This window comes from Rhagoletis zephyria, unplaced genomic scaffold (genome assembly GCF_001687245.7).
Source record: "Rhagoletis zephyria isolate East Lansing unplaced genomic scaffold, Rhagoletis_zephyria_1.1 Rzeph_scaffold_12769, whole genome shotgun sequence".
Lineage (NCBI taxonomy): Eukaryota > Metazoa > Arthropoda > Insecta > Diptera > Tephritidae > Rhagoletis > Rhagoletis zephyria.
Window position 1 is genome coordinate 3,962 of NW_016169842.1, and position 12,784 is coordinate 16,745.

At 35.2% G+C, this 12,784-nt stretch overlaps 2 protein-coding genes across 2 annotated transcripts; one reads left to right on the top strand and one right to left on the bottom strand.

The window, feature by feature from the left end:
- Nucleotides 1-358: 358 nt before the first annotated feature.
- Nucleotides 359-3,135, bottom strand: LOC108377821 (uncharacterized). The gene is made up of 2 exons (XM_017634116.1): nucleotides 3,118-3,135; nucleotides 359-3,040 (listed from the first exon to the last, which is right to left on the bottom strand). The coding sequence occupies exon 2, from the start codon at nucleotides 3,002-3,004 to the stop codon at nucleotides 1,754-1,756; it is 1,251 nt and encodes a 416-aa protein (XP_017489605.1). The 5' UTR covers nucleotides 3,005-3,040; nucleotides 3,118-3,135; the 3' UTR covers nucleotides 359-1,753.
- Nucleotides 3,136-5,273: 2,138 nt separating this feature from the next.
- LOC108377820 (bleomycin hydrolase-like) lies at nucleotides 5,274-12,781 on the top strand (the record flags this gene model as incomplete). Its single annotated transcript, XM_017634115.1, has 5 exons — nucleotides 5,274-5,510; nucleotides 11,845-12,026; nucleotides 12,119-12,364; nucleotides 12,443-12,580; nucleotides 12,647-12,781. Coding segments are annotated over exons 1-5 (705 nt in total), but the record flags the coding sequence as incomplete, so codon positions are not given.
- Nucleotides 12,782-12,784: the final 3 nt, after the last annotated feature.

A 12,784-nucleotide genomic window follows, 5' to 3' on the forward strand; every position in this document is an offset into this window, starting at 1 on the left:
AAACCATTTTTGGACACATAGCACCGCTAATATAAACGAAACAGAAAGTTTTAAGGAAAATGTTTTACATCAATCTACTAAAATTTTCTCAAATCAAAAAACTTTAAATTTATCAGATCTGCTGGTAAAATTATTTTGTAATGAAGAAGAATGATGCCTTATGAGTTCAACCGACAAGTCGCACACCGTCTTCAAAAGAGTCACAACTCAAAATTTGGCATTTTTGAAATTATACGCTAAAAGTGTAGACAGAGCTTTTATTTACCTTTCAGAAAAATTGTTGTTAAAATTTGTTAAAAAAAAACAAAAGGTAAAGTCGCCCTTGCCCATATGATTAGCATGTGCTACNCAGGAGAAATAAAGCCCATTATACCGACAGAACGAATTAGGGAAGCCAAAATAGATATGCAGAAAAAGATGACCTCACATTTAGACAAATTAGATGCATTAATTAATAAGGCCGATAATGCAGAAATTTCAATGTCAGAACAAACAAAGCAAATGCGACGTATGGCAAAGTAAAGTGGAGAAGGCAGTGACAAAATGTGAGATTAGTAGGTTGCTGATGGCTAGGAATTACTTGTTAATTAAATAATACTCCTAAAATGTAATAAGTGTTATAAAGTAGATTATAATAAAAAATTTGAAATTCATGAATCAACTGAATTAAGTTCGTTAATTAAATGAACTCAGTGTTCTACAGATTTAATTAAAATTTATTATAAAAATTGAGATACATACCATACATTACTATTAAGAGTTAGTTCAGTATGATTTGTTGATTTAAGAAGACGTCTAATAAAGCACATACGTAAACAGCAAATACTGTGAATGAAAAATCCCAAAGATGAGGCCTCTAAGCCTTAAGAAATGTTCACTCTCGCCTCCTGCTTTCTACCAAAACATAATATGTATATATATTATAAAAATAATTGTTTTTGTAGTACGTCTAACAAATCTAAAACAAAAATAATATTTGGAATTCTCATTACTAGACAGCGATTTTTTTTTAGTTAACTATCAGGTATGTTCTGCAAATCTTACGATTTCAAATCGAGTTACAAACTCTATTTCAAAGGATCTACAACAATACTTTGCATACATGCCTGTATATTCACATTAAAATTACTTCACTTAAAAAAACGAAAATCACATTTTTTCACAATTTCTATAGATATGTCATTAACACGTGTACGTACGGAGTTGGCGAACCCTTAGAGGCGCTGATAAAGCTGAATAGGAAATGTAAGCATAAATATCGAGGACCAAAAAAAAAACACATTATCTTTTCTTGTCTAGTTTAATTCTTTTCGTCCAGCAATTTTTATTGACATTCTGTAAATGTTAAGATTTCGAAGCGATATGAACACATTTTATTTGACTACAATACTTAGTATTTCAAATTATAATTAAATTGCAAACATAATTATACACTAAATACGTACATTTACAAACATATGTATATGATAATTTACTTATTGCTGCAATTAAACTTATGTATGTAGTATGTATACCAATCTGAGTCTACTCCGATTTAAAATGAGAGACAAATCATACTATTTAATTGTTGATTACAATCTTAGAAAAAATAAGCGCATTGCAAGTGTATGGTTATAAATAAACACGAAAATTGTGAATATATGTATGCACATACGTAGAAATGTATACATTCAAAATAAACCTATAACAAAGAGTTGTAAGCAAATAATTAAGCCAGTCCATCGTCATTTAACCTCGCTCCATTACTCTTTCTCTAATCTTTATAAAATAAGTAACTCAGCTGAAAATGGTCATGGGTATAACGATACAATTCGGGTAATAATAGCGCATTGTCATCCAATTCGTCTAACAGTGTGCTAAATAATGTGGGCGACACCTTTAGTACATGTATGGACATATCCTCTTTCCAAGTCTTCAAAAGTAAATTGTCACTACTGCCATCACTGTCTTTATCTTCAGTTTTGGTATCTCCTCCACCTTCATCTTCCGTCTCATCCAGTAGTCTATAAAGTAGTTTAAAGCATTTGAATTGCTCCAATTGTACTTGCAATACATTATTATTGTTGTGACTTCCATGAGCGAGTGGTTTGGTGTTACGCAGCACCTCTAATTTCTTTTCGAGCACTTGCAACAGCATATATTTGCGTTGCCTGTTTGGAAATGTGGCTTCTAATAGAACTTTGCAGAACTGAATAGCTGGAAGTAAAAGTTCACCAACAGCATCGCTTACTTGGGTGTCATCAATGATTTTATATAAAACCTGGCAAGTTGGTGTGATTTCCGTTTCAACAAAGATATTTGTTATGATCGATTCGGCTTCCTCTAAGCGCTGCTTTAAGAGCAGGGTGTCAGTCCACAACTTCACGGCCTTATAACTAAGCATTGTTTCCCCCAGATACTGTAAACATCGTCGACAGTACACATGTTTATCCTTAAGTTTTACCTGTTCCTGCACCAACTCCACATTAAGTACAGCAAACTGGAAGCCATAAAATAAATCGGTAATCAGGGGCACTAAAACTTTGTCGAAATTGGGACCATGATGGCAAAAAAATTCACTGATGTCGATCGAACCAGATGGGAATTCTCTAACTCTTTGGCATTCAAATGTTGTGCTAAGTTCACATTTACAATTTTTGCATAAGACTTGAATGCAACTTCCTTCTGTGACACCTGGCTTGGGTGTGACACCGACACGTCGTTCATTTTTTACTTGCTTTGCTGCATCCTTTGCAGTTAATTGATCACCATCAATGGTAATGGTTAATCGAAAGCTGGCATTACATTCTTCAACAGTCAAGTTGCTTATAGTGCGCGCCTCTGCGGTGAAATATTTGCTAAGTACAACCCGTGTAGCTGTTGAGTATTCACGGAAGGTCAGCGCATCATTGTCTACAACAATTTTGAGAAATTCCGTCTCGGTTAGACTGTGATCGAACTGGAGAAATACATTGGCACATCGCAGACTTTGGCGTACCTCGATACAGATGAATCGTAGAGACATGCCCTGCACCGCAAATATCTATTGCAACACGCGTCTCTTTATTGAAATATGAACTGTTTTGTATTTACAAAACTAATAATAAAATATAAAATTTTAACACAAAAATTGTTTACGTTTGCGATTTTCCTTTGTATCCGTTGATGCTTTGCAGACAGGGCTGCCAACTTCCTCAAACCTTGCCATTTTTTTCCCTTTTTTTTAAACATCAAATGGCACTTAATATTGCAATTTGGCACAAAATGCCAAAAATGGCACTTTTGAAAAATAGTCATATTTCAATACATTTTTGTGAAATCCTTTGCGAGTACTTCCTTTTCTCAACTAAAATTTTCTAGTTTCTATAGTGCATACGACTGGTTTATCTTACTTTGGCATTGGAATTTTGATCAAGGAATGTGTTTCTAATTTTAATGTTAAATGGGAAGAACTAAAAAGAATCGCAACTCATTTGGCACTTTTATTTTTCTATTTGGCAAACTTTGGCACTTTTTTATCCTCAATATGGCTTTTCATAGCTAAGTATAGCTGGCAGCCACGTTTGCAGTACGGAAAACGCACTTTTCGAAATATCTTTAATGACATTCGTCTAAAATGTCATGGGAAACAAAGAATTCGCGAAAGCATTTGTTTTTGCATGTAAAACGTTGCCATATCACCGATACAATTTCCTTTGCAATCAACAACAGGCTCATTCTATTGCAACAGACGTGCAAAAGTACACTGCAAGGAAAATTTCACAAGGTTCTTTCCCGTACGGAACGCGGGACCCCGCGGGTACACTAAATAGCTCAGAAATAATTCCCATACTCAACAAAATGGGTAATAGAGAGCGAAAATTGGAACATATTGGATCGTAGTGTCTTCTTCTTCCTGCCCGAAGCAGTCCGGACTTTTTTCCGGGTAAAAAGCATTTTAAAATAATATAAAATTGAAAATAAAAAAATTAAATTGTTCACAATTGTTGTTGTTTGAGAGTGAAAATGAGAATGTGTGTGAGTTGATTTTCGAATTTTTTGGCAATCAGCTGATAGTTAGGGATTCCCTTAAGTTCGTAAAGTATTAAACCGTGTAAAACGTAAAGTTTACGAGGCTTTTATGGGAACGCCCCTTTTGTGAGCGTCAATATTACGTTACCCGGCGTTTACGTGAGACAATTCTGCCTAGACAATAGCGGCACATTCACACTTTTTTTTTGAAGTAGGAGAAAGGGGAAGAATGTGATCGCCTTTTGCGAAAACGGTAGTAGAAAGCTACTAAGAAAGTGCGCAAAGTATACAATTAGAAGTAAGATGTGTATTTTTAATTATATGTGAATTTGCAATATATTTGGTGTTTTAATGAAAATACTAGGCAATACGTAAAATAATAGATTTTTAATTTAAGTTATTCGTCATTGCCTGGAACAAATCTAGAATACCGACCGTTCAGCTATGCAAAAACAAAAAATTCAGATCAATAGCACTTTTTACGCTCATTTCAACCATGTCAAAACCATTTAGCGCAAGTAAAATATAAAGACGTTTTAGAAGGTTACAATTAAATTCTTTGATTTTTTTTTTAATATTAATATCTTATGAACCACATAACCGATTAAAAAGCGTCACCATAAAGATAATGGCCCGTAGTCATAGTCAAAATAAAGTCGACTTTAAAGTTAGATGCAGCTTTTTTGACAAATATCCCATTGAAAATTATGTCAAAAAGCTGCAACTAACTTTAAAGTCGACTTTATTTTGACTATGACTACGGGCCAATCAATTTATCTTTCAGCTGATATACATAATTGAAATTGTTTTTTATATATTTATACCAAAACCACTAAAATACGAACATATGTTATTTTTTCATGAAATAACCTTTTTTGAAAAAAACTGCGTGTTTAATGGTAAAGAAATTTATATTATTTAGAAAGTACACGCTATTATCTTTAATTCTTTCTGCAACATTCTGCAAAAGTAAAGGAACCGATTTTATGTGTGGGAGCGAGAAAACCTTTCTATTATTGAATCATGGTTCAATGGGTTAGTGTATTTTGAATAAATTGCAATAGAAATTGAAGAAATTGTATTGGAAATAAAAGAAATTGTAAAAGATAAAAGCAAGGAAACTGTACGATGAGTGAAATACTTCGATCGCAGTGAAAACGGCAACGCTGCATGACCAGAACTGGAATCTTGTGCTACCAGATGTGTATAATTAAAAGGCGCAATGCTTAAAATCCCGCGAAGAGCTAGGAGTTAACACCACTGGCGCAGCCGCCGCTGTCAAAGTGTATATATTTCGCTAATCTTTGCCCGCTGTCGTGTCGTTGTTGGTCGATCAGCTTGCGTTGTTGTTGAATTGCCTATCGTGGAAGTAAAAGTGATTTTGTTCATTTAATTTGTAGTCCCCATTTGGTGTTAGCCCGAAAATTAGTTAAAAAAAAGCATTTACCACTTCACCGTTACAACACGATTCTTGAAACAAGTTGAAAAGTTTAGTATATATCCAAACTTAAGGAAAATGTGTAAGTAAAATTGTGTGCTTTTAATTAAATGCATTATGAAATCATATACACATACTACATTAAACGGAAGAAAGAAATGAAGACATCGCATTTCTTGTTCATAGCGCCTCTATACGAAACTAAAAAATGGTCGAAAACTCGTACAAAAAAGGAAGGTACTAAAGTTCGAAAATGAAAGTAAAATTTCTCCGAAGCTCCGTCAATTGAATTGCATACATACATATGGTTTACGTATCTTCCGTCAAATGCTGCGCCGTATTTCCTTTCTTTTTCCTCCGCAGTATCTACTTTTTTTATGAATTTCTTCTGGTTCTGCGCTATACTGCTTTGCTTAGATGACTTGACAAACAACGTTGACGACGACATCGGACTATAGTAGCGGTGCGACGCTGTTGTTGGTAACTCGTATTGAAGAGCCAATTTTCAGCTAGCCAAGCATCGGAAACTGGTTGCCTGCTAGCCTCTTTACTTAGCAGCCACACCCCCCGCTTGTTGGCACACTGCGCATAACTTCATATCCAACCGGCTGGAGTGCAACCACATCCAAGCAATATGTATACACAATGCTTTCATATTTTCGAAACCCTTTGTTTACTCACTTTTGTTTTCATATGTATATATGCATACATATGTATGTATATTTTTGTTGCTTTAGCTGTGACTACTTCCATTATAGCAGCGCGATCTCGGCTTAGCAGCACGCTACTGCCCGACTTCGCTCTATTCGTTTGTTTGCCTGTTGCTTTGCTTTTCTGGTGTTGACGTGCAAATTAAAAAAACTGGTTTTGGTTTGTAACGGTTGCACTGAGCAGTCATATTTATAAGTATATTTATATGCTTGTATGTAAAACCAAGCTCAAGCGATAGTGGAAACGGCAACTTGGTCACATCTGGGCACTGGTAGCCATTGCGTCGCGAATTTGTCGCTGCAAGTGAATTAATCACAGCATTTTTTGTTTATGTTGATATTTTCTTTCACAATTTGCATAGTTACATATGTACATATGTATGTACATAATTGTTTCTTAGTTTTAGATTGCATGCATCTACCATCGGTAGTCTAATATGGTCATATCCACTGCTATGGAAACACACCAGTTATGCATACTATTATGTTATATTTATCGATCCTCAAACAACTTTTCCTCCTGTTACTCCAATGTATCTCAATCGCATACGTACATACTACATCCATAAGTATGAACATATATACATACATACTATATATGCAGTTCAGAAATCTTAAGTGTCCTTTTCGATGAGATTTTGGGTTTTATTGTTTGGTATATAAATGTCGCACAATGGTACGAATCTTCTCTCGCCTGTTGACTTATTTTTGTTTGCAAGGTGATGCGTTTTTTCTTAACGAACAGACTCACTTTGGAATATTAATTTTGAAAGAGGACATACATATGCCTTGGTTATATTGCACGGGGCGGATCGTAACAAATTGCGGCGAATTCGTAAGGATCTATTGATTTTAGATGCTTCCTTTTTACATTGCGTTCAAGTGCATTATAATCGTTTGAATTCATTGCCCATACAATAGATAATTAAGTGACAGTTCACTCCGTTCCGTTACTTCCATTATAATCCAGGCAATAAGCTGGCTATTTTCGCTAAATAAACTCATATAGTCCCAGTCCGTCCGAGTTTTGATTTACTTGCACTCGAAAAGTTAAGGAATCATACATATGTACATATCGCACACCGTCTTCAAAAGAGACCCAACTCAAAATTTGGCATTTTCGAAATTGTGCGCTAAAAATGTACACAGAGCTTTTATTTACCTTTCAGCAAAAGCTGGAGCAAATTTTTGTTATAATTTGTTTAAAAAAAAACCTAAAGTAAAGTCGTCCTTGCCGATATGATTGGCATGTGCTACGAAATAGTTTTACGCATTTTCTGACTGAACGTATTATTTTGAGTTGTGACTCTTTTGAAGCCGGTGTGCGATATATAAACTGGAATTGTAGGCGATTCATTTATTCAACAACACTGCCCATATTTATTTCTAATTACTCGTGTTTTGCAATATGAATACATTTTAACTATTGCTTATGCAATTTTTATATTTTTTAATCAACTTTCGTAGCTTGATGTCTTCGTTTCTACAAAAAATGTTGCCTTCTCATCGCCCTCTCCTTAGTGTTTGTGCGTAGAGGGCAAAGAGAACGTTTCATTTTTCGGTAGAAAAGAATTCGGAATTAATTAAAAATAATTCTGCTGCAATTATGTAAGTGTGTAGGATGAGAATGTCTTCTAGTGCCATCATATAAGATTCTCAATATTCTAGAATTCTCAAGATCTTAAAGAATTGAGTTCTAATTTAAATGACTTATTCATGAGCATATGTTCGAAATACATATAAGTAGAGACCAACCGAGGGTAGATTTTTCGGAAGAAGCCGAACCGAACTTTCGGGTTTGATCTAACAATCGGCCGATTACTGAAGCCAAAGCCGATGAGTTACTTTGAAATTAAGTAAATCGATTTTTTTCAAAAAATAAACCCCATCTTGACCTTTTAAGCGCACATGAAATACAAAATGCGTAAAAACGATAAAAAAAGGCACAGGTTCTGTGCAATATACATAATAATTTTTTCGCGCATACCCTTTTGCTAGGTCTTTGGCCCAATTTGTGGTGTGCGTCTCGATGTTGTAACAAAAATGGAGGGACCTAAAGTTTTACGCCGCCTCCGAAAGCCAAACTAGTTTTATGATTTTTTCATGGCAGAAATACGACCAGGGGTTTGCAATTCCCTTCCGAGGGGCTATCGCTGCTAGAAATTGTACGCACCTTACTTTCGAACCTAGGTCCTACGGAGTGGTAGTAAGCACCTCCAACCAGTCAGCCACAGCGGCCGCCCTGATTTTATCACTGAAATACAACAATTTGTTGGTGTTCTCGCCAAGTGAGTTCGTTCTATGGCCGCTAGTATGTGCAGCAGAAAGATAATTTGCAGGACCAGCTTTAAGTAACTTTAGGGAATACTAGATTCCAATATTGAACGATATCAGCACCTCTAAGAACTCTTTTATATGTGCTTACATATATTCCTTGATTACAATTTCAAATTTCGAAGCTCTCAGCTGACAGTCAGCACAAAAAGGAGGTAGGTTATCAATTCGTCTGAATATTTTTTTTTATGTATGTAACCGCATAACTTTGGACCACGTTAACCGATTTCTATAATTAATTTCTATTTTTTTAAGGAAAGGTGTTACCTCACAGGTGGTTCTATTCCAATTCGGTTTAAATTCGATCATTGGATCGTGAAGAGATTAACGATAATCTTAAATAATTAAATATTTAGCAAAAGTAAAGGCATTCACATATCGCTCATTTACTTCAATGCGGTCATTTCTGCATACTTGACTTAATAAATTGTATTTTTTTTATTATGAAACTATTGAAGTAAATTAGCGATATGTATGTACCATGATAAAAATATAGTAAGGTAGAACCGCTGAGAGTCACTTTTGAAATTCTTGACGTTTCCAAACAATTTAATTTTTAAATTTACTCACAAACTCACACACACATTTTCATTTTCAATCTCAAGCAACAACAATTTCGAACAATTTCTATTTTTTATTTTCACTTTTATATGATTTTAAAATGTTGGCAAACTTCAAAAAAAAAATCATGGCCGACAAATTGAGAGAACGGTTCTACCTTGCTATGTTTTTATCATGGTATGTACCTACATATGCATGTATATATTCTTTTGCGCAAAGAAGCTAGATTCGTAATACTTGTATGTGATGGAATAAATCATCTAGAATTCAAAAACACGTTAACACCTTGCTTTGCGTGAGCTATACGTTTTTTATTGTGATAATTTTTTGCATCTCTGAGCATTAAATGCAATTTAGATAAGATTAGGTGTACGTTTTATTTTTTAACAACCTACACAAATGCGGTTGACGCCTTAATTATATCGTATTTATTTTCTAAGAAGTATACATACATATGTATATATGTACCCCAGCCAGGGGCGTAGCTAGCTCATCGCAACATGCCAACAACCTCATGCAAACTCTACAATGTCCACATTTGTTTACAACATGCAGGATTTATTGATTTTCGTTGCGCTTTCTGCAAATGTTGCAGTTTAAGATGACTATGCTTAATCTATTACAGCCAACAGCAAACCACTGTGTTAAGTTGAGACCCAGCATTGCAGAGACACATATGTATGTTTTTTTAGAACTTTCGTTCTCAATACTCAACCTAACTTCAAGTCGTCCTTAAACCTAAATGAGTATGGGGTACTGAAAGAGTAACCAAAAATCAAATCCAAATATAAATGCCTAACAAAGTTGTTATAAAAAACTCTTTACAAGTTTTGGAAACTTTAATATGTACGTGCTGCTGAGATGTTGCCCTTCTAGTTACGCCCTTTTAGTAAGTAGTAAGTCAAACTGTTCCATATTGGCAAGCATCTATTCTTATCAGGTTTAAGACAAACACGACGCGAGCTTTTACTGCCGGGTGTCTACGCACAACACTAGTTCATACATTTGAATATTTGCATTATGTACCTACATATGTATGTATGTACATATGTAGTATGTATTCATGTACCTTTCACTGCAAAACTACGGACGTTTAAACAAAAAGAAAATATTTTTTTTAGAAATGTATAGCTGAGTGTGACTTTGTGAAAGTACACTTTGAGAAACAGAAATAGGCTGTCTTCCTAAACGCGTTAATGCAAAACATCGGTGTCTTTTATTTCTGAACCATAGTAGATATAAGTTAATTATAAAAACAAATATTTTTAAAGCAAGCTTTCTAAATATGAACGAAATCGGACCAAAATACTGATTTCCAAATATATCGACTCTTGCGCCACCTACTGGCAATTTTTTTTATTGGCATTAGTCCTCTCCATGTAGTTAATATAGGTTCTAAATATGAACCAAATCGGGCTATAAATACGGGATTTTTTCTCATGCCCCGTAGTGAATAAACGGAAGCGAAAAGGGAACCGCTTCGGGGAAAATCAAACTCATGATAAGACTGAATATCAACACTACTATTTTCCGGAATAATTCTGACTAATTTTTAACAAGTTCGGACTCGTACAGGACCGCAACCTATGTACACATCCATTGAGGAATAACCTTTTATACATCCATCTATGCAAGTAAACAAAAAAACAACCACACTTGATCTAATGGAAGTACACAATAAGTCATTTTGCGCTGCTTTAAAGGAAATCTTCTTAATTTTCTTCAGTTGCCAAAGTCGCCACTGTCGCTAATTCTACAGACTTTGCTGCTTTGCGCACAGAATTACGATTAGATTTGCATTCACCTGAACAATCACAAAAGCGAAATGACCTTGGAGTTATGAAATTTGAAAATTCGTGTCACTCTTTTGTCTTGTGGTTTAAAGGCCTGAACCATATGTTCATTCGCATGCTGCCTGTGGAAACAAGCATGAAAATAAAAAAAGCAAATGAGAAAATAGCTATGCACATTTGTATGTATGTATGTAAATTGCATAAAACACAAACTACTGCCTTTATACGAAAATATATGTTAATATGTACATACATCCCCGTAGCGAATGTCATGCATTAGTCACTTAAGTGTCTTGCTCTACGGTCATGTAAAGTCTTCAATGACTTTGGGCTCCATTTATATGAAAGTCGTTCATGACTTTCATAAAAATGGTAATTTAGTCGTTGATGTCCTCTGCATGAATTTGTCATCCAGTGATCATTGATGACATTCGAATGGCAATGTCATGTAATGAACTTTTTATAAGTGACTGCTGCAAGACACATTGTATGTTTTAAGTCTTTGATAGGAGTACACCTGCATGACATTCGTCACCAGTGTCATTGTCAGCTATATGTCGTTTAAGATGCACAGTAAGTGATGTCACCAGTGACCATTTTCGCTACTGGGATATGCCCATATTTTTGAATTCATATGCACGCATGTAAATGTTTAGTTTCCGATAAACGCAATCAATTATCCATACAATAAAGTTCACTTTTCCAAATCTTCTATAATTATCACTCAACAGTGCCAAACGCACATCTAATTATTACATACTTTTTTTGTTGATTTATTTTTATTCTCCAAATAATGCATTGCTATGCATGAATAATCTGTTTGGCACCAATGGGTTGCCGACTGTATGCGTGTACACTGGGCGACGGGGGGCGGTGACCCATATAGTTGCGCTACGAATGACCTCCTCGATTCAACGACAACGCTTGTCTAAACGTTTACCGCCCGTTTTAACTTGCAAAAAATTCAAACTATTCGGCCCTCGTATATATTACTCAACTGCCGCAACTCTATTTCCAGCCAATTCCACTGCTAACAACCCAAATGCCATCACGCAACAGAAGTTGGACAAATGGCGTAAGGACTTTTACAGCGAACCGAAGAACATTCTTGCACAGAATGTCTGCTCGCGTGTGGACCCATTTGATGTTTGCTTGTCGCGCAAATCGCTCGAAAACACCAATCATGTATTTACTTATAAGGTGAGTGCAATTAAATTTGTAATCATATAAAAAAATGCTATAAGTGAAACATTAAATTTTCAAAATAATTTAACCCACTTTACTCTTTACAGGTGGAAAGCGAGGGAAAACCCGTTACTAATCAAAAAAGTTCCGGCCGTTGTTGGCTTTTTGCTGCGCTCAACTGCATACGCCTGCCATTTATGAAGAGTTTAAATATGGATGAATTTGAATTTTCTCAGGGCTACCTATTCTATTGGGATAAAATTGAGCGTTGCAATTACTTCCTCAATAATATTGTAAAGACAGCGAAACGCAATGAGGTCGTGGATGGGCGCTTGGTGTCATTCCTATTAAACGTAAGTAAACCGAGATACATAAATTCATACATATAAGTGTACTAACTAAAGATTGAATATGCCATATTTGACATTAAGGACCCAACATCCGATGGCGGCCAATGGGATATGTTAGTTAATTTAATTACCAAACATGGTTTAATGCCAAAGAAATGTTTCCCAGAGACTTACAGTTGTGAGGCGAGCATGCGCATGAATGCCATATTGAAAAGCAAGGTAAATAGTGTGTGAATGTAATGAGAAAACACTTTAAACAATTATTATTATTATTATCATGTGCAGCTGCGTGAATATGCTAAAGTATTACGTGATCTTTTGGATAAATCACCTACCGACGACGAGGTTTCGCAAAAGATTGATGAAATGATGGGTAGTATCTATAAGATAGTTGGCATCTGCTTGGGCATTCCCTCCGAACGT

Bases quoted from the DNA above. Each gene is read 5' to 3' on its own strand.
- LOC108377821 (XM_017634116.1), bottom strand. From the start codon at position 3,004: ATGTCTCTACGATTCATCTGTATCGAGGTACGCCAAAGTCTGCGATGT.